The following is a 23461-nucleotide window of genomic DNA, read 5'->3' on the forward strand; positions in this document are numbered from 1 at the left end:
TTACGCTTCACCACGTTCGATTGGTTAATTTTTGGGCGGAAAATGACCTCAAAAGTTGAGAAAACGGGCACACACATGTGCCCGCTCGGTTTTACTGGTGGTCCTCCGTTGTTTGGCTGTGAGTCGCTGCTCCCCATTCGGCTTGTTGTTCTCATTTCTGCTCCTCATCGCTTCCGCTCCTCGTCGCTGGCGTTGATGGGTGTGCTGTTTGCGTTTCTTTGTACCATTTTTTTTATAGGTTAAGAAACCGATTGGCCACAGAAAGAGTAAGAAGACGACGCCATCGTGTCCATACACACTCGTCGCATATCGCCATTTATTGGTCGGTTGGTGGTAGCGCGAATCGAGGGCGACAGTTTCAAGTATCGTTTCCATTCCTTTGTTGCACCCTCGAAAGTAACGCTCATCGCTCTTTTGTACCTGCAAAAAAGTGCATCGCCCCGGGACAATGACTGCTTGGATGACGTGGCCCACTAGATTAGCACTTTGGGGGTTTCGCTTTCCGAACAAAATTCGAGCCACCGAACTTTCTTTTGAGGAGATTTTTCGTTTGTTAACCGCAAATTTATGGGCGCAAACGGTGGGAAATGCTTCCAGGTCGCTACCCATGAAGCATAAAACGCCGAGAGAGTATGGGCCCAGGGCCCTAGCCGAGCGAGGTGAACGAACTCTGCCAGGGTAACCCCCCCGCAACGCTTCCCACCTCGTCCGTCCGACTCTGACGCAGGTTCCAACGATCGCAAACGCAACCGTCGGTCCGTCCGTCCGTCGATGACGGTCGTTTTCACTTTTCATTTCTCGACTCGGCTCGGCACAACGATGATGATCGCTAGAGCTAGACACTTGAAGCGGGGAGACAGAGACAGAGCGAGAGAGCGACTGCTCGGTTGTTGCGCGCCTACTTTGCCTGCCGTGAAGTTACCCCGTAACCGCTCGCGCAAAAGGTCGTTCACCTAGCTTGCCAATTGTAGGTCAACGAGCCAGTATGTGTGTGCGCGCGCTCTATTGTACCCGCACGGGTGTTATCTCGCGACTTGGGGCTGTCGAAAGAATGGGATTCGAATGGGATTCATGACAAATGCACAATGGTTACGAGTCGGTAATGAGGAGGAGCATGGAAATGTACGGAAGAGGCGGGGGATGAGGGGATTCAGGAGGTGGCGGTCTATGGCGTGTGCTAATTGGCCCGGATTGCGGTGGCTTAATTTCCTCTTTCCGGATTGAACAAGTTTCAGTGACCTTTTGACATGGTGCGGCGGCTGCTGATACCGATAGGAGATTTTCTAGGACAATGAACTGTTAATGGGGGTTTACGGCGTGCTCCACATCGGGAAGTCATTGGCCTCGCTGAGAGATTGCTAGGCTTACATGGTGGTGGTAAAAACTAACGATGGATCGGTCTCACGAAAACTTTCAACCGAAGAGCTAATGAAAGCCTATACGACAAACTTTCAGAAAATTTATAGCTGATGGAACTCCTGATAATGCTTCTCATGAAATTCCTAGAGGAATCTGAAATCTTAGGAGGATAATCTCCTGTCATAGTGTCTGGGGATGTTCGTCAAAAACAAATAGAACCCTAATGAGACATTTAAACAATGTTCTATAAATTTCTGGAATTATTTCTAGTGTAACAAGAAGATAAGCTGAAAGAATTCTTGATAGATTATTCTGTCAAATCCAAAATTATGGCATTCTCCGGGAAAAATCATATATCAAATGGAACTCCGAGAGAAATTCGTAAAGGAAATCTGTGGAAACCAGATATTTCGGTGAGTTCTTTTGAAGCAGTTTCTGGAGGACTCCCTAATGTTTGTTTTAGTAAAGTTTTGGAAAGTAATACAATACTTAAGACGACAGTTTGGCACAGCCATAATGAAGTAATGCCAATATATGACTTGTGGAAATTCCTTCGAAATGTGTGGCATATATTTCAATCGAGCGTTCGTTTTTATTTTGGCAAGGAATTCTTCTTCGGAAAGTCAGATTAAGATTCCTCTAGGGTTTCCTCCAATCATCATTTTTTTGATATCTCAACTGAAATACTTCAATCAGTGGCGCGGGAAGTGGGTAGGACAGGTAGGACATGTACTACGCACGAAAATACCTGGGTAGGACAGTCGAAGGATTGTCCTACCCACGATTTTACAAAAAAAAAAAAACTAGTTCAGTGGAAAGCTTGAAAAATAAATTAAATCATTTATCATCTGATTTTTCAAGCATATTAAGTTTGTCCAGAAAACTTTTGCGATTACCCAGGATATTTTCAGTGCATAGAAAAAAGAAACTACACTAACTCATAGAATTTTTGCTGTTTATCCATTTGTTATCTAGAAATAGATGAAGACATTAGAACAACAGGAATTTCGTCTCAGATTCCCCGAAGAAAAGCATCAGGAATTGTCATAGGGGTTTTATTAAGTATACTTTCAGGGTCTCTTACAGGGATCTATCAAGAAATACTTTTTGAAATTTTGCTACTGATTCTCCCAGTGATTTTTCAAAGCATGCTTAGAAAAATATCTCTAGAATTTGATCCAGAAAATGCATGAGAACTTCAAAGCTCTTACCTCCAGTAACTTTCTAAGGTATTATTTTTTTTTTTTCAAAACTATCCTAGAATTTCCTCCAGATATTGTTTACTAATCCTTCAACCGAATTCTCCAATTGTCACTCTAGGAGATCGTCCCCAAGATATCTACAGAATTCCTATCAAGAAAATTCATAAAGGTTCAGTCCAGAGTATTTGAAAACAAACATATCAAGGGCTTTTTACACAAGAAACCCTGCAAGAAATCATTTTGTGGATTTTTCAAGAATTCATCTACGTTTTCTCTCAGAAATAAGAAATTCATTCGAACAGCAAGTTTTGCCAAGCATGTATCAAAAATTTTCTCAAAAAATCCCATGTCCAATGGTTTTCTAGAAATTTCTTTAGAAGATCCTGAGAAATTCTATCCCGAGATTCGAAACTCAAGAGCCCAGGAGAAAACCTAGTCCATTAAAGGAAACTTTGAAGCTTACCCAAGTTTCATCGGATTTATTTTCCAGAAAAAAAAATCATATGCATTTCCCTGGATACATTCCTTGAGAAAATCTGGAAAATTATTGGAAGAATTTCTGTAGAAATCTTAGCTGGAATCTCTGGAGCAACTGTTGAAATGCCTATTTGAAGATTTGTATAAATCCTGAAAAACAATTTTGACGGAAATCCCTAGAAATGTCTTGTATGTTTCTTGAATATTGGAGGATGTCCCAGGGAAATCGATAAAATCTTGGAGGAGTTAGGTCCTTCTTCAAAAAATTTGGAGGAGTTCAGATGGTTCCTGAAATAATCTTTGGAGAATTTACATTTCTATGGTTCTCCTTGAAAAAATCCATGTTGTATTATTGAGTTATCCTAAATAAAATTCTTGGATAAATTTCCTACAACATTTCGTGGAGATATTCACTAGATGAACTACTTTCATGAGTTTCCGGAGTAATATCTGAATATTTGGGAAAATATCTGAAACAAATTTCTACAGTAATACTTGTCGTAATGTCACGAGGAATTCTCAAAAAAAAGTATTAGATCTTAAACAAATGCCTGCTCTGATGCTATAAAGAATTAAACTCTTATCTACTGGCTTCTACTAGTTTTTGTTTTGTTTTTTTTTTTTGGTTACTGTTTGGTCCCTTCTCGGCCTCTTTTTGATTTTTTTATGATCTCTTATTTTCCGTCAAGGGGTCTTCAACTTACTATTTTTAACGCACTCAGTCGCTACCAGCCCTGCAAAAACGAAAAGCTTTCAAAATCAAGCCAGTCTTCTAAGAATTATAGTGTTTCTTCTGTTTGGCGAAAAACTCATCTGAAAATATCGTTAGAACGCTTTCAAACGGTAGAATTTTCTCAACTCAACGCAAAACCGACCATAATGTCACGTATACTCTTTGCGTTTGAGCCCCTCAAAATTTAATATAGTAATTTTGTATGTCCTACCCATGATTTTGAACGTGGACGCGCCTCTGACTTCAATGAATTCTCTCTGTTGTTCCAGCACCAACGATGAGCCATGAACTTCGTTAACAACCTCCTCAAGAAGACTCGGCGTGAAATACCATGACAAGAAACCTTTCCTCTGAATTGCCTTAAAAAATATAACAAAAAGCCATATCATGAACCACAATTCTTTCGAGGGAAGTCGAACCACAACATTTTTCTAATGAGCTTCCGTCAATGAAACCCGCGAAAACCAGCTAGGCTCACAACTCACACAAAGCACTAGGCTTCTCACACTTAACTCATTGAGCAATATTTCGCTGAAACTTCAGTAAAATTTCTTTAATTTCATTAAAACGTTGCTGATGATCAGCAGAAATTTTTGAAGCAAAATAAGCAAAAAAAAATTGTTTCACAACTTAGCTAGAAAAATATCAAAATAGCTGAATCCAGCAAACTTACAAATACTACCAATTTTTTTGAAAAAAAATATCACAAATTCTTTCAGGATTATGAATTGTTATTGATTTTTGCTCGAATCATCAACTCGGTAAAATTCACCTACACGAGATTGATGAGCAACAGATACTGCTGAACAAAAGGGTCCTATTTTTTGATAAAAACTTGTTTTTATTATATAACAAGAGAGAGAGTCTGTTCTTGCAACTGCTTTGGCAATTTCCCCGCTCAAAGAACGGCTATATCATATTTAATCTTTAATTTGCAAAATGGGTCTAAACTTCTGATCATGTTTGACGTTAACGTAGTCGACAAAAACGCCACAGGGGCCCAACGTTCTTACACTGGGGTTGTTCCTATCTGACATTTCGGAAGGGACACGGAGAACAAAATACACCCAAAATTTGATTTTAAAGCAAGGGGTGTGACAAAATCTCAAAAATCAGAAAAAAAAATGTTTTTTTTGCTAATATACAACGAAAAGCATTTAAAAATTGAGTAAACATGTTTTTTGGCCTAAACATAAGCGTTTGGTACTAAAATTGAGACAGAGCTTAAGGACCCCATTAGCGAATAATGCTCGAATTTCTGCATACTTTCCGTAGCATTCACTTAGTCAGAGTCTAACACGAATCCCCTTGCGAGACTTTAAATAAATAATAATAATAATGATAACTTAGTCAGAATTTAGCATAACAATGTATAGTAAGCAAACGTTTCGGAAATATCAGCAAAATTTAAGCTTAAGAAGTTTCAGTTTTTGCTGAAAACTTTCAACTTGGTCGAACTTTGCTGACGTTTTTACCTATGCAGATGAATGTTCTGATTGGGTAGATCGTTTCAGTTCCTGTTAAACTTATATAAGCAAAGGTATTGATGAACAGCAAAAATTGCTGAATAATCCAGCAAAAAAACGGAACAAAATGCGTAAATTTTACTGAAATATCAATAGCATTTCTGAATACGTACAGAATTGCTGAAAAATTTACTTAAAAAAAGAAAAGCTATAGAAGATGTGGAAGAATTCAGTAAATTGTGCTGAAAGTTATGTTTTTTTTGCTATACTTTTTAGCTTTACATAATTCAGCAAAAGAGCGGTTCCACGCCGTTTCGCAAATCCGATTATTTTTGTATTTTTAGAATCGCCTGAAAAATTGCATACAGATTGTTTATGATCAAAAATGCCATTTTGCACCTTCAGACCGCCATTTTGAACCTCGCCTTATTTTTGAGAAGGGCGTATCGGAAAATGCATAGCAAATCTTTAAAAAACTGTAACTCGAAAACGGTTTGTCCGATCGATTTGAGATCTTCTACAAAGTTGTAGGTATTGCTTAGGACTATATGGAGAAAAATATGCACGGTAAAAAAAAGTTACAGATTATTTTTTATTTCAAAAACAAGATTTTAAAATCGATTTTCTCCAGAAACGCAGTTTCGATTTTTTTTTTATTTTTGGATATGTTTTAGGGGACAACTTATGTGATTTATTGCACAATGTTTCAAAATGGAAGAATTATGGACAAAAAAAGTTATGATTTTTTTTAAAAATTACAGATTTTGAAAAAAAAATATCGAAATAGAGGAAAACAATAATTTTTTATGTGATTATTTGAAAGTACAGAAAAATTGCAATCGAAATGTACTTGAGTAAATTTGTTCTAGGTTGCATCAATTTCGAGATATACTCATATTTATATAAAATTTTCAAATAAAAAAAGTAAAATAGGCCCTTTTCAAACATATTTCGTATTCAAAAAATACAAAAATTTAATAAAAAAAAAATCGTCATGTTCGGTGGAATTGCTCAAAACCTAAAATGTAGCCGAGATTGATTTTCCTCGGCTGGTGTCCGGCCATTTGGCCGAACGCCGTTTGGCCGAATGCCGTTTGGCCGAACGCCATTTGGCCGAATGCCGTTTGGCCGTATCACGAAAAAAACATTGTTTCAACGCTGATAAGTAGGAGTCATAAGTGTGGCCCAATAACTAATCAGGTAATTAATTTGTTGATTTTGATAATGTGGCCGAACGTCATATTTGTCGCTATATTAGTGCTCCAAGAGAATAATTAAAACAATCCGTTAATTCAGGACGAAGTTTTGAACTCGCGTCAATACTCTAAGTCGTTTCTGGATTGCCAACGGTGTGCTAGGTTTACTCCTGATTGATTTTCATCAGAATTCTTGTCTTCTTTTAAAGATAGTCTATTCTTTTGTTTTGTACTGGTTCCATAACTATTGGCAAGAATAAATCTTATATTTTTTTGGGAATTTTACCTCTTTAAATTATCGGCAGTTCTTTGTAGTTATACTGATATAATTTTTTTTTTGCAATACACTTGCTTTAATTTTTATAAGAGATTTTTCCTTCTTTTGATCATAGGCTGTTCTTTCATATTTGAATATTTTTCATAGTTTATTGGAATTATGGCTTATAATACGCTCATAAAGAATCTTATTAAAACATATTATTTAGCACAAGGGTTAACTTAGGTAAGATTTCATTCTCCTCCAAGATTAACTCTGCACCGTTGCTTTCGTATATCAATAAATCGAACAATTCAGTGAACGTCAAATAGGCTCACTGTTTCTCCGTCGAGAAAAGAAGAAGCCAAAACTCGTGTTTGCTAGAACTATGAATAAAATTGCTCAATACGATTGGAAGCATTGAAGCGAACCGATACAACAGAAGGACGAATAAATCTTAAACTGTCTTTTAGTTACTGTCAAAAGCTGACAACAAACGCAATGCGAAAACCTCTGCTGGCTACTATTACCGCTGGCAGAGAAGTTAATAATTGCTTTCGTTTGAGATGTTCTTCTTTCAGCATTGACTATTTCGTGAACTAATACTAAAGAGCTGTACATACATGATGATTTATCCTTCTTTAAGAATAAATTGTTCTTTGAAATTTAGCTTTGAAATTCATTAAGAATTCATGCTAACTATTATCTATCATTTATTATTTTCAATTTCGGCCAAACGGCATTCGGCCAAACGGCATTCGGCCAAATGGCATTCGGCCAAATGACCTTTTCGGCCAAATGGCGTTCGGCCAAACGGCATTCGGCCAAATGGCGTTCGGCCAAATGACCTGGAACCGCAAATTATAGCTAATAATCAGCAAAAAATACTGAACGTCCAATTGGGTCCTAAAATGTTTAATGAGTTCTCGTTTTTATTCAATAATACGAAAGAGCATGTTCTTGCAACTACTTTAGCAAGTTTTCCCGCTCAAATAACGGCTGTATCATTTTTTAACTTCAATTTTAAAAATGGTTCCAAATATCAACCTTGACACATGTGATCTTGTTTGACATTCACTTTTTCGACAAAAATGCCACAGGGCATATAGTTTTAACACTGGGGTTGTTCCTATCTGACATTTCGGAAGGGACACGGAAAACAAAATATACCCAAAATTCGAGTTTAAGCCAAAGGGTGTGAGAAAATCTCAAAAATCATAAAAAAAATGTTTTTTGTACTTAAACCAATGAAAATCATTTAAAAATTGAGTAAACATGTGTTTCTGCCCTAAACTTAAGCGTTTGGTAATAAAATTGAGACAGGGCTTTAGGAGCCTATTGTGATTTTCCCACACTTATGGTAAATGAAAACCGATCGCAGTAGGCACTAATTTCCCGCCGATCAGTTTGTTACCACTCTTCACTTTCATTGCTCCAGTTTGGATCATGACGACGATTCCGGAACACGCTCGGCATAGAGTCCGGCAGAGCCCCCCCCCTCCCTCCGGGGAGAAAACACCTTCCAATCAAACCCCCCCTTCGTGCAAGTCGTTGCGTCGTGGTCTCGCATAGCTTTGGCGAGCCGTTTGCGCACGACGACGACGACGCCGACGATGGTGAAAGTAACCAATTTCGATTTCGTTTCGAAATGGTGCCTTCAGACAGCCCCCCAGTCGAGTCGAGGTGAGTGAACTCTTTCGATGACGTTTATGTAAAAATCTCCGCCCCGTTCACGTGGCATGAGGAGCGCCCAAGAGCTGCGCGGCAGCGGAGAGATATTTGAATTCGATAGTGAAATTGAAAGTGGCAAAGCAGGCTGCGAGCAAACTATCGCCTGCTGAGGTCATAGACACAATTTCACTTGGCTCCCACCAATTACCCGTGCACTTCGCGCCGGCAGAGGGGAGTTTCGTGAGCTTGGAGACTTTCCAAAATTGAAGACGGAAAAAACAGCCTACTGCCCCTCTGGGCTGAATGTGATTTGCGAGTTCGACGGCGGGGCTGGAAGTCGAAATTTATGGCCCACTTTTTCCGAACCGGATCCCCTTTTCACACTCACACGACGGTCCCATTGGGTATTGGGTATTCATGCGAGGTACGAGCGGTGTCGTAACCGGGGCAATGCTCGTCGAACTTACCTATAAATCATGTAACGATTCCATCCATGAGAAAATGGCATCCAATTTTCGACATAAAAACCCATTCCAAAAAGCAAGAGCAAAAGTCAAAAACCTTCGAATCATGAGAACTCTGCAGCCCCGGTTTTCCGCGTTAGCAACCGACAAAGCAAGCGAAGAGCAACCCCGCTCCCAATGGCAACCTCATTTCGGCACATCACCACTAGCGAAGTCATCGAACTCTGCGGTTCCTCGCCGTTTGCGCGCGCCACCCGGGTCGAGCATCGACCGGAGTTCAACCGAGTAGAACGTTCTACTTCCACCGAACCGTGAAGTATGATGAAGTGTACAACCGCACCGCGGCGGCAGCAGCAGCATTCGCCATCAAAGTTCAACCATTCGAGCTCGAACGGGCGACCTTATGCTAGCGCTTCGAGCTCGAAACGTGCGAGGCAAGCTTCAACCGAAGCGAAAAGCTCACCAACGGATGGAGCTTACGTGCTGTGAGTTCGTTTGCCATAATTTCTGCAATCGGCGTAGCGTGCTGTGTGCTGTCAAGTCGAGGCACTCACGAGAGCGAGCTTTTCCACCGCCAAACCAGCAGACCGTGCGCCTGCTTTGACGGACGGTTAGTACATAGAAAAGAGAAGCAAAGCGAGCGCAAACATGAAATAAATATAGGGGGTGAATCAAGGTTATCACGAGTCAAGGACAGCGTTTTTTTTTTCCCTTCTATTCACCTCCATCATTCTTCTTCCCGTCTCGCGTCTACATCTCGTCTCGTCATTCGTGCTGTCGTTGCAATCTCTCCCACTTGCTGATACTGTTTCTGTGCCTATCTCTATCTACGCTTGGAATCCGGAGGAGGGTGGGTCACTGTTTTGTCAGAACGTAACGCGAATTTCACAGCCTGCTTCGAACGCAAAGATAATGCTGCGTAGGCGGGCTGGGATGACTGTTATCACACGCTCATCGCAGCAACTTCGTAATTTCCGGTTCAAGGGGTCAAACGGTGTCAAAGCGAAGGCACAAATGGTTCAATGATGAATCTATGGAATCGTTCGGAGGAAAATGCCTGTACCGGAAAATAAAAACTTCCAATCAAGAACACGTCAAGGTAAAAAGGCAGGCAACCCACCCCGGTATATGCGAGTGTGTAAAAATAAACCACTCGGCCACCGAATATACATGTGCGCAGCATATACGTGTGTTCCTAATGGTGGTTGCCGATGGTAACATTCAAAATCGGATAAGTTCAAGGCCAACTATAACGACGACGACGACGACGACGACGACGACACTCTCGCCACCGCCAAGCAAAGGCAAAGACTCCAGATGCGCAAAAATGTGTGCGCGCCGTCCGTCGAGCTGTGAGTGTTGGTAATGATTGAGAGCACGTGAGTGACTAGCACTTCAGCAATCTTCCTGATCTACTTCGGCAGCGGTAAGCGCCAAGCACCAAGCAAGCGAGCGACGTTCGACATTGGTTCCAGGGTCAGTGGATTCGTTGAATGGCTTCAACGGTGGTCGATGTCTTCCTTGGATAAAGTGAGTTCCCCGTCTTCAACACAATGGCGTGGAGGAGCGTGAGCTTTTCAGTTGTTGCTTGGGGCTTTTCCGTGATGTTGTATATCGTACTCGAGAGCGCAGCAGGCCATGTTTCTCTGTGTAGCAGTGTAGTGAGCGGGGAGTGCGAGTGCTGAGCATCGGCATCATCGAGGAGGGCTCTTTGGGTGTTCAGGAGGAGGCAAGCCAAAGCTTTACAGTTAGTCCGTTGATGTCGGTGGTCGCATTTTAGCAGTCACTCCTCCGGTGGATAGTAGTGCGCTTGCAAGTTGATCGAAGTTGTGGAAACGTGATCGCGTATCGCGATCTCGATCGGTCGATCTCTCCACCGCGTAGTGTGCTTCTCGCCGTCAAGGACATCAGGAAGCACATTTTCAAGGGTACAAATTTCGGAGCCAAAAACTCGGTGCACAATCGGGAGTTTTTGGGGCGTTAGAAGTGGAAGAGTGTTAACGTGTGATCTCAATCCGTGACGTATGGGTAACCGTCAATTTGCCCTGATAGATAAGGCAATCGAATCTCCTGAAGAGCAATCTATAAGCTATATTGAAGCGAAAACGTGTCTCCAGGTGCTAATACTGTGATTAGTGAAGTTACAAATGAAAACAAGCTGGGAAAAGCCGACCCACGTAGTGAAAAAAAGAAAGATACAACAACCAGCGCTCGAAGAGAGAGTGCACGAGGAAAAAGCAGAGCAGTGAAAACACAAGTAGGCTTCGGCAGCGCACACGGCGGGCTAGTGAAAGTGTGCTGCTGGTTGGGTTGCTTTGGTTGGCTGACTGACTGACTGGCATGGGCTACTGTGACTAGAGAGTGTGCCGCATAAATCTCGCTCCTTCATCGCTGTTGCCGCGCGCTCTTCTGCTGGATGGATCGGAATTGGAAACGCAATTTGACGTGTATGACGACGGTGAAAATCAATTTCCAAGTGAAACAATATGAAAAGCACAAGATTGCAAAAAACGACGACTTGATCCTGTTCAGAGTGCACTAGTTTGATACAGAAATATTCCGCACGCGAAAAGGTGTACCTACATCTAGTTTGATATATACATAATTTTAAACAGAGTAAAAGCAAAGAAATAGCAGTGAAAACAGTACCAAAGAAAAAGTTCCAATTTTTGACGTAAAGAGATCTACAAGTTGCAGCAAACATACGCATCATGAGCGAAGAACTACCAATTTTGAAGGGCATCCTCAAGGGAGTTGTCTCCTACCACAATGCACGTACGTTGAAGAGAACTTTTCCATCTACAACTTACTTATTCTATTATCATTATCATCCAGATTAGGGAAAGCAACTGCTTCCCATCCCACATTCCCACCAATCCTTCCACCCAAAAAAAAAAACGCGTGAGTGACACGGCAAATGGATGCCTTCTTGCTGCCACCCACAATCCATCGACCCAGCACTTGACCTCTCGTTAGTGTGCGAAATAATTGTGATCTTTGACCTTGATTCTGCCTCCCAACTGCCAACGGCCAGCACGCTTCCCACCCAATACCAGTTCTTCCACGGGGACGGGGCGAGGGCTTTTACCGGGTGAGCAAAGGAGAGCAACCATCACTCACTCACTCACTCACTCACACGCTCACTCGCTCGCTGCTCCGACGGTGGAAACGCAGAGAAAGCGACCGCCGCCAATTGGAAAGGTTGGGTTTGGAATTGTGTGTACCCATTGAGCGCAATCAGCGATATTTTGCGAAGTTGATTGTTTTAGCAAAACAATTAGATTAAGTTGGGGAAAACTTTGCTGAAGAACAGCATGAATTTCAGCTATTTGCGCTGGAATTTCAGCAATTTTCGTCTGGATTTCAGAGTTTATTTTTGCGCAGAGATCCAGTATTTTCAACCTGAGTTCTTTCTTTTAGAAAGTCTTGCTAAATATTGTTTATAATTGATAAAATAACAGATAATTTCTATGTAACATACCCCTTTTTCATTAGTAATATAATTTTTCAAACATTTTCCATAACTCGATAATCTATAGCTCGGTCTAGAGTTACAAAACCAAAATGAAAGTTGACTTTCATGGCTACCTTGATGGTTACCCTAATTTTGTGATCTATAACTCGTTACTTCCCTATCTCGATGATCCCTCCAATATCTAGTTATGAAGAGTTGACTGTATTTCTCATATCCAAAGAAACTGCAAATTTGGTCACAATCCATTCCAACACCTCTCAGAGGATTTTCAAATATGTCTCGTGCGCAAACTGGATTCCAGACAAGATCTTTAATTTGCTACAAAAAAAAAGTTTCCACTGCAGAAACACGTCACGGCGTTGCCCCGGTTTTCCCTCTGCTCCACTTCCGTACGCACTGCTGCTCGGCTTTTTTTTTTGCACGCCCCATGTGCGTAGCCTACTATTCTACAAGCGTTTCGCCGGGACGAAAGTGAAACACGCGGAAACGCAGCAAGCCACTCTCACCTTCGGTTCACTGCTTCTGCACAGCGCATCGTACACCTTGATCAATGGTTCAGACGCCGCCTGCTGCTCGAGAGACCTTCTAAACGTGCGCGCAGTCAAAATAAAGGCCAAATCTGTTTGTATTTTAGCTTTTCCTCCTTTCTTTTCTTTCTTCGATCGGTGTTTGTAATTTCTCCATTAATCACATAGCCCCATTTCTCTTCGCATCAATTCGACCGATGACGACGACTGCGACGCTGCGACCCCCTTCTCTTCCGGTGGTGGTACGCACCTCGCATCGCGCACAAGTTCCGAATTTGAACCGTCTTCTGCGTCTTGTTTTCGATCGTTTTCTCATGAGTTTCGCTCGAGCCGAGCGCATCAGCTGAGCGTGATCGCGGCGCGGCGTCGTGTGAAAGTAACACACTTTTCCTTTATTTATCTTCGGCTTTCCTCCTTTCTCCCTCTTTCTCTCACGCTGTTCTTCCTCCGCCGATGACGGTTGGCTTATTTTGGGCTACTATCTTTTCACTTTCCACTTGCACCCTGTTTCGCACGATTAAAGAGAGGGGCTCGCGCCGTCTCCCTGATAAAAGAAAGTGAATTTCAAGACCCCTCCCCCCTTCCCAGACATGCACCTGGCGCTGAGCTAGTGCAGCAGCTAACGAGGTGGCCAAAAATTCCATCGACCGTCCGACGCAAAAAAAAAAGTGAAAAGCAACCGCGAGAAGGTCATTAAACCAGAGTGCGCTTTCGATTTTTCGGGGACTCTTCGGATCGTCTTCCGTGTTCAATGGAGGGGTCGTTCAACCTACGTCGGCACGGCACCTTGTATCGACTCACGTTCGCTTTCAAGTAGGTCATTCGGTGGGCTTTCGCTCGCGATGCGGATTGACACGGAACTGACTGACTTAACTAGGTTATAAAGAGTACCATGAAAACGACCTCGTGGTCGCTTTTTTGTGTTGCCGTCTGTCTCTTCTCGTCTCGTGCTTTTTTGAACTGGCAGCAGGCCACGACACCTTTTCGTTTCGGTCGATTCATGTTCAATGGAAGGCCAGGCCGCCGACATCCTTCACTTCTCGATCGCGCACCGCTTGCTGTGTGCTTGTGCGAGCGCGCCTGCATTCAAATCGAGCTCGTTGTTCTGGAGGACGCTTCCGACCTGATTCGGAAGAACCAAAGTCTCGGCTATGGCGGAAAAAAATGAGCAGGGTTAACCCTTTCACCACTTTACGCTGTCCATGTGCCGAGGCTGCCGCCATGGGCTTCCTTGTTGTGTGCGGTTGTTAAAAGCGACGGTTTTTTTTTATGATTTCTGAATGAGTCATGTGGTTGACGGTCAGGGCTGGCTGACTTGAGGATTCATGGTCTACTGCGATCGATCAGGTTGTTTAACGATCGACATTTGATATTTTGCTTGGGCTCGTGGGAAATGGGTCACCAGCTGTCACCTAAAACTTCCAATGCACTATTTTAACGTTTTACTTCATTCTGTTCTCATTACAGCGGTCAGATTCGGTCGTGTGCCGAAGCGCGAAAAGGCCCGCATCCTGGCGGCCATGCAGCAAAGCACGCAGAACCGAGGGAACCAGCGGGCACTGGCCACCGAGCTGGACGATCAGCCCCGTCTGCTGGCGGCCGTCCTCCGAGCGCACATGGACACGTGTGAGTTCACGCGTGAGAAGGTCACTTCGATGCGGCAACGTGCTCGCGACTGCCCTACCTACTCGATGCCTACTTTGGTAAGTTGGGATTTGGAGATTCTGACAGGTTTTCGAAAGGCAACTAGTTTAACGATTAGCGACGCTTTCACAATGAGCATTAAACATTCCTATGATTAATCTGTTCAACAATAATTTACATAGTTTTCACACAAAGAACGTTTAACCGTTCAAATTTGAATCGCACATAAAGTAGATCTGAGAGCGCCAATAATCGTTAAGATTGAGTGTCTTTTGAAAAGCCATAAAGCAAATTCAACGATCTATCGCCATGTAAATCGCCACGCAATGTCGTTCCCCGAAATTCGAATACAGTGCCTTCCCGATTTTGGCAACACCCGTTTTTGGCAACATTTTCTTCCCGATTTTGGCAACACATGGAAAAATATTTTCAATTGATAATTAAGCACTGAAACCTAATATTGTGAGTAAGAACAAAGTAAAAATAAGTCAAAATGAAAATGTTGGTGACCATTGAATGTATTTATAAGTAAAACGCGCATATATCAAAGGGGAATTGACATAAAGCAGGCAAGCTGTAAAAATAAATGCTACATTGTTTAAAAGGCATAATAATTTGGTGGAATAGGATAGTAATCAACAGTAAATGCTGCAAATGTTAAGATGATTAGCTTTACTGTGTTGATCGTTAATGTTTTGTTATTATTGTGCTTGTAATTAACATACAAATTGGATTATGTGTGGCGGTTTGAAGATCCTCAAAATGTCTACAAATTATCTCGTGATCATTGATTAGTTAATCCGTAGAAGATTCAATTGAATAATTGATGAATGATTTCTTTTGGGTATTTCTGAAGGAATTTCAGTAACAGTTATTAAAGAAAACATCGAGAAAGTTTGTTCATAACACTAGTTGACAATTTGGGCAAATTGTTGAGAAAAGGTTTTGAAGTAGTCATTGAAAAACTTCTTTAAAATAATTCTAAGGGTGAGTAAAAAGCCCATGCTCAAAATTCTTTGGACATTGTTAACATTTATATGATTATTCATCTTGTCGCATTTATCAAATACAGACATTTGGAAATCATCTCTAGCGATCTAGACCAGATTGACGCTTCTTCAACAGTTTTACTAAGTTTTACTAAACACATCCTTGCGATAATTGAAGAGTGGTATAGAAGAATATTTGGATGCATACTTTAGACACCTCTAAAATTAAAAAGCAGAAAACATAAATGATTACAAGTCGGACTCGATTATCCGGGGACTCGATTATCCGGGATTCGAATCTCCGGAATTTCAGACTCGATTATCCGGAATTTGATTTTTGATGTTCTTGTTTTTCAATTTTTATGCATAAATCTGAGATAATTTGGTATTCAGGGTGTCTACTACCTGGAAAAACCTGGAAAACCTGGAATTATCAGGGAATTTTATTCAACCTGGAAAAACCCTAGAATTCTCAGGGAATTTCGATCACTATCGGGGAAATTATTTTGAGGCAGAGATTCATGATGTTCACGCAAAGGATTTTTGGGTCATAACCCAGAGCTATCATTATTTGCCAGAAAACTCTCTTCATTCGAAAAAAAATTCGGCTGCGCCGCTCTCAAAACACTGTATGAGCTGTTTTGATCCTGAGTGAGGATCCTTTCGAGTATGAAATTGTATCAACTTACCAACCCATGATTGATGTTTTCAATGTCTCTATATTTCTTCAGTAAAGAACTGACGTACATATCTAGAGCTGGTAGCAGGGTTTTTATAGATACTAACCATTTTTATGCAAGTCTCTAAAAAGTCTATTTTTGAAAAGGTGATGTCTCTATTTAAACCAAAATAGTCTTCTTATATTTCTCGAGAACAGCTTCAGGAATTATCCTTGTGGTTTCTCCAGAGATTTTATTAGAAATTCTGCAAGAAGTTCCTCTACTCCTGCTTCAAGAAATCCTTGAGCATTTTTACGTTATTACCTCTAGTAATTTTCTCAGGGAGTACTTTGAACAAAGACTAACCGAATTCTACAGTTGTTAATCTAAGAGATATCCAAAGTTTCCCCCAGATTTATTTTACAAGAAAAGCCGACAAGAATTTCAACGCCATTTTATCTACGGTTATTCCAAAGAATAGCTCCAAAAGTTCCTCGAGAGGTTATTCGAGTGAATCTATTAAGAACATTTCAAATAATTGCTTAAATTCGACCTGTGTTTTATTATTAAGTAGCTTTAGATTTTGTTATAGGAATTTCTCCAGCATTTCGTCCAAGGATTAATGGAGCGGTCATCCAAACATTTTTCAATGAATTTCTCAAAAAATCCCCATGGGATATTGAAAAGTTAGTTTAAGGTTCCACACCAGTTAACACTACAGCATATTTTTATGAATTCCTCCGATTATAGGAATAATTATTCCAACACAATTTTTTAGGAATTTCGTCCTCTTTTTCCAGGAGTTCCTTCACAATATTCTGAAAGATCTTATGTTTTTTTATTTCTTTTTTTTCTCAATTATCGTAGCAATAATCTTGGAAACCTACTAAGAGATTCTTCAAGATTGAGTATTCCTGAAAATCAAAGGTGACCTAAGAAATTACATAAGTAACTGTAACAGAAGGAAACCTAAAACTTACTTTAGGAATACGTCACGAATTTTTCTCAGCAATTTTACAGCTTCCTGGAAAATTTCCTTAGAGGAAACTCCTCGAAGAATGCTTAAAAACAGTTTTCAAAACATCCTTGAGAAATTTCTTAGAATTAATGGAGGAATTTCTTAAACTGGTTGTTCGATTGTATTGGATTGGGTTGAAATTGGCAGCTCAGTCTACTGAATTAATCAAAAACAACTATATGTTTTCGTTATCCAACGTTCCGGCCCTTATTGGACCTTTTTCAAGGATTCTGTAATGTTAATGGAATTTATGTTCCATTTATGTAATTAATGGAATTTCTTAAGACATCTTAGAAGCAATCTCTGGAGTGATTCCTGAAGGTATCCTCAGAAAAAATTGTAGTCAAGATCAAAAAAAAAAAATCCTTGGGGACATCTGGACAAGTCTCTGATTGAATATTACAACATGTTTTAAACGGGAATCTTGGAGGATGTTCTAGAAAAACTGAGTGGAGAATCATCAGATAAAATCCTAGAGGACTAAGGGCTTTTTTCAAAAAATATCTGAAATAATATATGGAGGAGTTTTTAATGGAAGCCCTGAGGTATTTTTTGTAATATATTTTGGAGAAAATCCTGGTTTTATTTCGAAACATCCAAAACAATTTTTTTGGAAGAATTCCTTACGAAAATTCTTGGAGAATGAAAATCTCAAATAAAGATATCAGTCCATCTCTCTCATAATGTCGTCGTAATACATCAATGAAAGTTTGTCCTTTACTTACATAGACCAGATTTGCTGATATGTCGTCATAATGTCACGACAAAAAAAAAGTTTTAAAAAGATCCTCAATGCAAAAGTTCATCATTTATTAAATAAAATTGCCACAGTTAAATGTTATGTGGTCAAATGCGATTACCCAGGGGCTTGATAATACGTGTTGAAAAAATGGACCCGGGAGCCAATAGTTTTATGGATTATTTAAATAACTTTAAATGGATATATATCTACTTAAATATGTAGCAGATAATCACTAACAATTGATTCAGTTTGAGATATTTTAAAGAATTTGGATTTTTCGCAGGGTAGAACTGTATGATTATTTGCTAATAAATCGGTTACCTTAGTATTTATTGCCACAAATCCAAATAAAGTTTTACTTTTGCGCCCATGAAGCTGTCTTAGTTATTTAAACGACCAATGGAAATGAACAGTAAATAATATGTACTAAAAATACTTTCAAGAAGAAGCATACTGATGTACTTGAAAGTTCCGTTCTTTTCACAGAGCTCTTATAAACAAAATAAAAGATATCATCATTGGAAAATACAATTCGTTTGAATAAAACTTAAGCTTTAGTATCGTTAGCACCTTTATATTGTGGTATTGGATATTGGAATAGCTTCAGCATGCTTTAAATAGTGTTTAAAGGCGTATAAGTAGCTATTAAATAAAAAACACTTCAAAATTTGTCATTAGTTTGCTTTAAACATATAAAATTAGAGTATTTCTTGAACCTGGATTCTTTTTTTAGTGAAACCGGGAAAAACCTGGAAATATCAGGGAATTTCATTTCGGTAAACGAGTAGACACCCTGGGTATTGCAATATACAACATGAATGGTTTTGCAGTTTTGAAAATATTTAAGAACAGGGGGGTTTAAAAAGTGGTTTTTGTGTATGCCGGTCAAAAAAAAATTTTTTTTTTCTTGTAAGGGGTCTTTACTATTTACTATTCCTAGAAATAGTTTCAGGTTACACCACCGCATCATATAAATAAAACAACAAAAAAAGATAATATTTATGTTCTTTTATCGAAGATTTCATTTTTTTTTTCTCAGTGATTCGATTATCCGGAGTGAAAAAAAATCGATACTCCGGATAATCGAGTCCGACCTGTACTACAATTTTTTTTCCACTGACTCCGCATCTAAGCTACATTTTTTTTGCTATCCGTTTTCATTTTTACGGATGTTACAGAATCTTACAGAAATCAAATCAAAATATTAGGGATACATGTAGCGATTGTATTTCTACCAGAAGCATCAAATGGTGAAATCCTTGAGTAAATTCATATGCACAATATAGATTTTGCAAGCAATTTCTTGACGAGTTCGTAAAAAAAGTCTAATAAATAAATCTTGAAAAATGAAACGCAATGAAATGAATGAAATTTGAAATTTCGGCAGCAAAATTTTCAATAACTTTCAGTTTGAATATAACTCCTCGCGTTGCTCTTCACACATTATTTCATCTATAACATGTTTTTTTGTTTCAAGAAATATCTTCTAATCCTTCTTCTTCTTCTTCTTCTTCTTGACATTACATCCTCACTGAGACAGGGCCTGCTTCTCAGCTTAGTTCCAATGAGCACTTCCAGAGTTATTAACCAAGAAGTTTCTATGCCAAAAGTTGCCATTTTTGCATGCATATATCGTATGGCAAGTACGCCCAGGGAAGTCAAGAAAATTTCCATTACGAAAAAACTCTGGACCGACCGGGAATCGAACCTACGCCTTCAGCATGGCTTTGCTTTGTAGCTGCAGACTCTAACCACTCGGCTCAGGAAAGCCCCTCCAACTCTCAGCTTGATTTTTCCCGAATCTCAGCAAATGAGCATAATGCTTGATAAGAACTCGTCATTAACTCTATTTCTGGGTGCATGGCGGTGCCAGTCTTGACAAAAAAGTTGACATTACATTTCAACCGTGATAACATTGATAGTAAGAAGTTATTTAGAGAAACTTCCACTTTTTTCCACTTAGAACCTTCTTCATTATTAAGGGGGCAGGATCCGTCATCAATTTCGGAATTTTCAAAAGCAGTTTTTTCGTTCAAAATCAAGAAAATTTACTAGAGAATGTGTTCACTGTATTCAATTCTCCAACCGCAACATTTTCATCGAATAATTTTCAGTTTTGAACAGAAAAACTACTTTTGAAGTTTCGATGATGACGATGATTACGATGACGGAGCGTTGATCGTTAAGACGTGTGGTCACCAAAATTGCACTCTATGTTCAAAAAATCTCTAAAATAAACCCACCCGAAAGGATCCTCAACCGAACCTGTATTCATAATCTGCTAGTTTTGATATGGTCTGGTTTTAAAGCACATTTGCGCTCTAGAACAGTCGCAAATGGCCACTGAAAGTAATACCACGCTTCTGCTGTGTAGAACAAGTCTCGATTACTTTTTCAAATCGACGTAAGTAACTTTTATACGGTTTTGAGAAAATTAATTAGGAAAAATCACAACCTGTCTTCTAAAACTGTTTTAAAATGAATCACCATTTTAACATTTTTTTGCCGTGTACATCGCTCAAATTTTGCATACACTCAGCTCGCGGTCAAAAACTAGGTAGTTTCTATTATTTTCCACAAAAATAATTATAAGAAAATGATAAGCCGTTTTATTCAGTTACTTTCGACGTTTTTCTACCAGTGTAAAATCGGCTCAAGTAGTGTTTTGTTTTGATTCGTGGTTAAGTCGAAAGTAGTGGTTAGGTTGCGAAAGTTGAAAATCTTCCTTTCGTCGTTTTGTAAATCCGGAAATTAAACGTTTTAAAAGTGAAAAATCGAGTTGATTCAGAGCGGAACGTGTAGAATTCCGCCTGCGAAACACGTACGATCGATAAAGTAAGTTTGTTCACTTTTCTGATTTGAGACTATTTGAATAAGTTTTCGAGAAGTGTGCTTTTCAGATGGCGCATATAATCAGTACATGTTTCTCCTTTCAAATCAAAAGCTGAACTGAAGAAGGCTCCCAGACATTTTTCACATCATTCGTATTAATTGCCATGCATTTTCTGATACTTTTAGAGATTAGAATGATAAAAACACAAGCATTTCAAAATTCCCGAATTTGGCAACATAAAAGTCGAGCCTTGTTGCCAAAATCGGTAAGACACTGTACAGAGTTTCGATTTCCGGTGCAGTTTAGCCGGTTTCCAAGGGCGCCGTCGCCGCCGCCGCCGCCGTCGCCATTTGCAAAAATAAAAAAAACATATTTTCAAGGCCATCTTTCGCGCGAATAAGCTTGACGCCGTTGTCGTCATTTCCTCGTATCAGAATGCGCCCGTGCCATTTTTTTTTGCCACTACCACTCCACAGATATGTATCTCGGTCGGTGTACGAGCTGAGCTGAGCGACTTAGTTTACACGCTCCTCCACTACAGAGGCAGTAGTAATACACACCGTTGCCGCTGCCGTCGTCACAGTCCATCCAGTCAGTAGTAGTCGTCGTTATTGACCTTGAAGACGAGTAGGGTATAGCAACAGAGCGGAGAGACTCGAACAACAAAATCTACGTTCTCGGCATTTTCGCGGCCAGTACGGAAGTCGATGTTTTGTTGCATCGCCGAAACTCGCAATCGAAGGGTGCCTTGCCGATAAAACGCGTTCGAATCGAACACGCGTCATGGCCTACCTTGCGTTCGTTGACTACCTACTAAGCCAAGCGCCGCACACGTTTACTGTTGTATTACAGATTGCCTCCACGTGCGGGTGCCGCTTGCTGTGATTTGCGTCGATTGCAAGTGTTTTGCTGCCGTTTTTATTGCTCTATAATCTAGCGGACACAAATACACAGCAGAAGCGGCAGGCAGCACATTCCCGTGCACACAAATAGCAGGCAGATAATGCGGAAATAAATTTAGCGAGCTAGAATATACGGTTATAGGACCTTGAGCTGCACGTTGAATGACTAGTGCGGCTGCCTGCCTGCCGATGAGCGAGCGAACGACAAATATGCACACCAACCAACACTACACCTGGATGCGGCCATATTGTGACGGGGGTAAAAAGGCAACAATCAGAGGCTGGGCTAGGTTAGGTTCGGGTTATTATATCGAGTGACGGTGAATGTCAACTTGAAGTTCGCGTACCGAGAGGAGGGGGTTCATGATCGGTCATCGATCGATCGAATGTCGTCGTAGCAATTAGATTGCTTGCTTTTAGCTTATTTTGGCTACGGTATGGCGACACTTGCTTCGATGGTAGCTGATTTCGTCTTATTTTAGGCGGTTGACGATTGACAATCAAGCTCAATTAGAAAAAAAATGCCTAATTTTGAAAAGCTCAACTAATTCTTGGTCATTGACACACACCAATATTGTTTCGCTAGAATCAGTATTTTTTTTGCTGAAATTTAAGCATATTTCGCTGAAATTTCAACTCGGTTTGTTGAATTGTTCAGAAAAATGCAAAAAAAGCTAAAAATTTAGCCAAAACCAAGGTATGCTAGTCATTAGTTGTTTTTGCTAAAATTTTGCTTTTTGTCCTTAATAAAGCTCATCCAAATGGCAAAAGCATTCAGCAACTTATGGTTTGAATCGAAAACGAAACGAAAATTGTGGAAACGTTTTAATTAGCAATCAATCTCACCAAGCTCCACTTCCAAATTGCGAACCAACTTCCCAAGTTCATTGTCCTTCCGAGAAGCAGACCTGCACGAAGTCTCTTCCATCTCCGCATGGTAATCATTTCGCGCGTTTCTAGTTTATTAGCTTCCCCGACGTTCGCATCGCCGCTCCGCTCGACTGCAGACAGGTTTGAGGCCAAATAAATTATAAGAAGTCGTCTGCTCGAGGAGAAGAAGCGCTCCAATAAGAGATGAGCTCCGAAAAAATAAAAGCAGCAATACGAGCAAGCAGGGAAGCCAAACGCCGATACGCTTCTACCGCTGCTGCTGCTGCTGCTGTTGCCGAAACCTTGAACCCAGTTCGTCGACCTTGGCGCGGTATGTTATAGCGCTGGCTGCCTGCTTCTATGTGAGCGCAAAGCAAACCTCTGCCGCAGCGGCAATAAGAAGACAAGAACGTTTGCTCGTTTTGCTGATGCCAAGCGCGCTGCCTACGTGCGCGAGGACGACGTCATATCGATCCACCACTACCATCGGAATGGGGGGATCATTCACTCATTCGCTCATACCACCACCACCATCACCATCGAGGTAGGCTGTGCTGAATTGTGTGGTAGCATTCTGAAAACCCAAAAAAGTAAAGCAACCGTCGTCGAATTGCGTGCGTGCTCACGAGCGCTCACATCGCAGCAACCCAACCCTGCGCCTCGTGTTGATAATTAATCAACGTCGTCACACACGCGAAACAACAACAAAGAGTGCCTTGACAAATAAAAAAAAAAGAACGTCCATTCGCTTGAAGCCACAACAAGAACCGCGCAGCAACGGTTCCGTACCCTCCAGATAAAGGTCAAGCTCAGCGCGCTTCTGGCAGGCAGCTTCTCGAGAACAACTTTTGTGGTCAAACTAGAATGGGATAGAATGGGAGGAGGAATTGATTCTGAATGTTTTATCAACTGTCCGACGACGACGACGACAACGACGTCGGTGATGGCCTTGGCATGTCTGAAAATAGTTTTGCGAAT

At 40.6% G+C, this 23461-nt stretch overlaps 1 protein-coding gene across 4 annotated transcripts in view; it reads left to right on the forward strand.

Moving 5' to 3' along the window:
• Positions 1 to 23461, forward strand: part of LOC5569135 (ecdysone-inducible protein E75) — a 240102-nt gene that overhangs the window by 211820 nt on the left and 4821 nt on the right. For all 4 annotated transcript variants that reach the window (XM_021848454.1, XM_021848455.1, XM_001652693.3 and 1 more), the window contains one exon: positions 14294 to 14529. In XM_021848454.1, the coding sequence (XP_021704146.1) occupies positions 14294 to 14529 (236 nt within the window). The remainder of the gene's footprint in view (positions 1 to 14293; positions 14530 to 23461) is intronic.

Source organism: Aedes aegypti, chromosome 3, assembly GCF_002204515.2.
Source record: "Aedes aegypti strain LVP_AGWG chromosome 3, AaegL5.0 Primary Assembly, whole genome shotgun sequence".
NCBI classification, from domain to species: domain Eukaryota; kingdom Metazoa; phylum Arthropoda; class Insecta; order Diptera; family Culicidae; genus Aedes; species Aedes aegypti.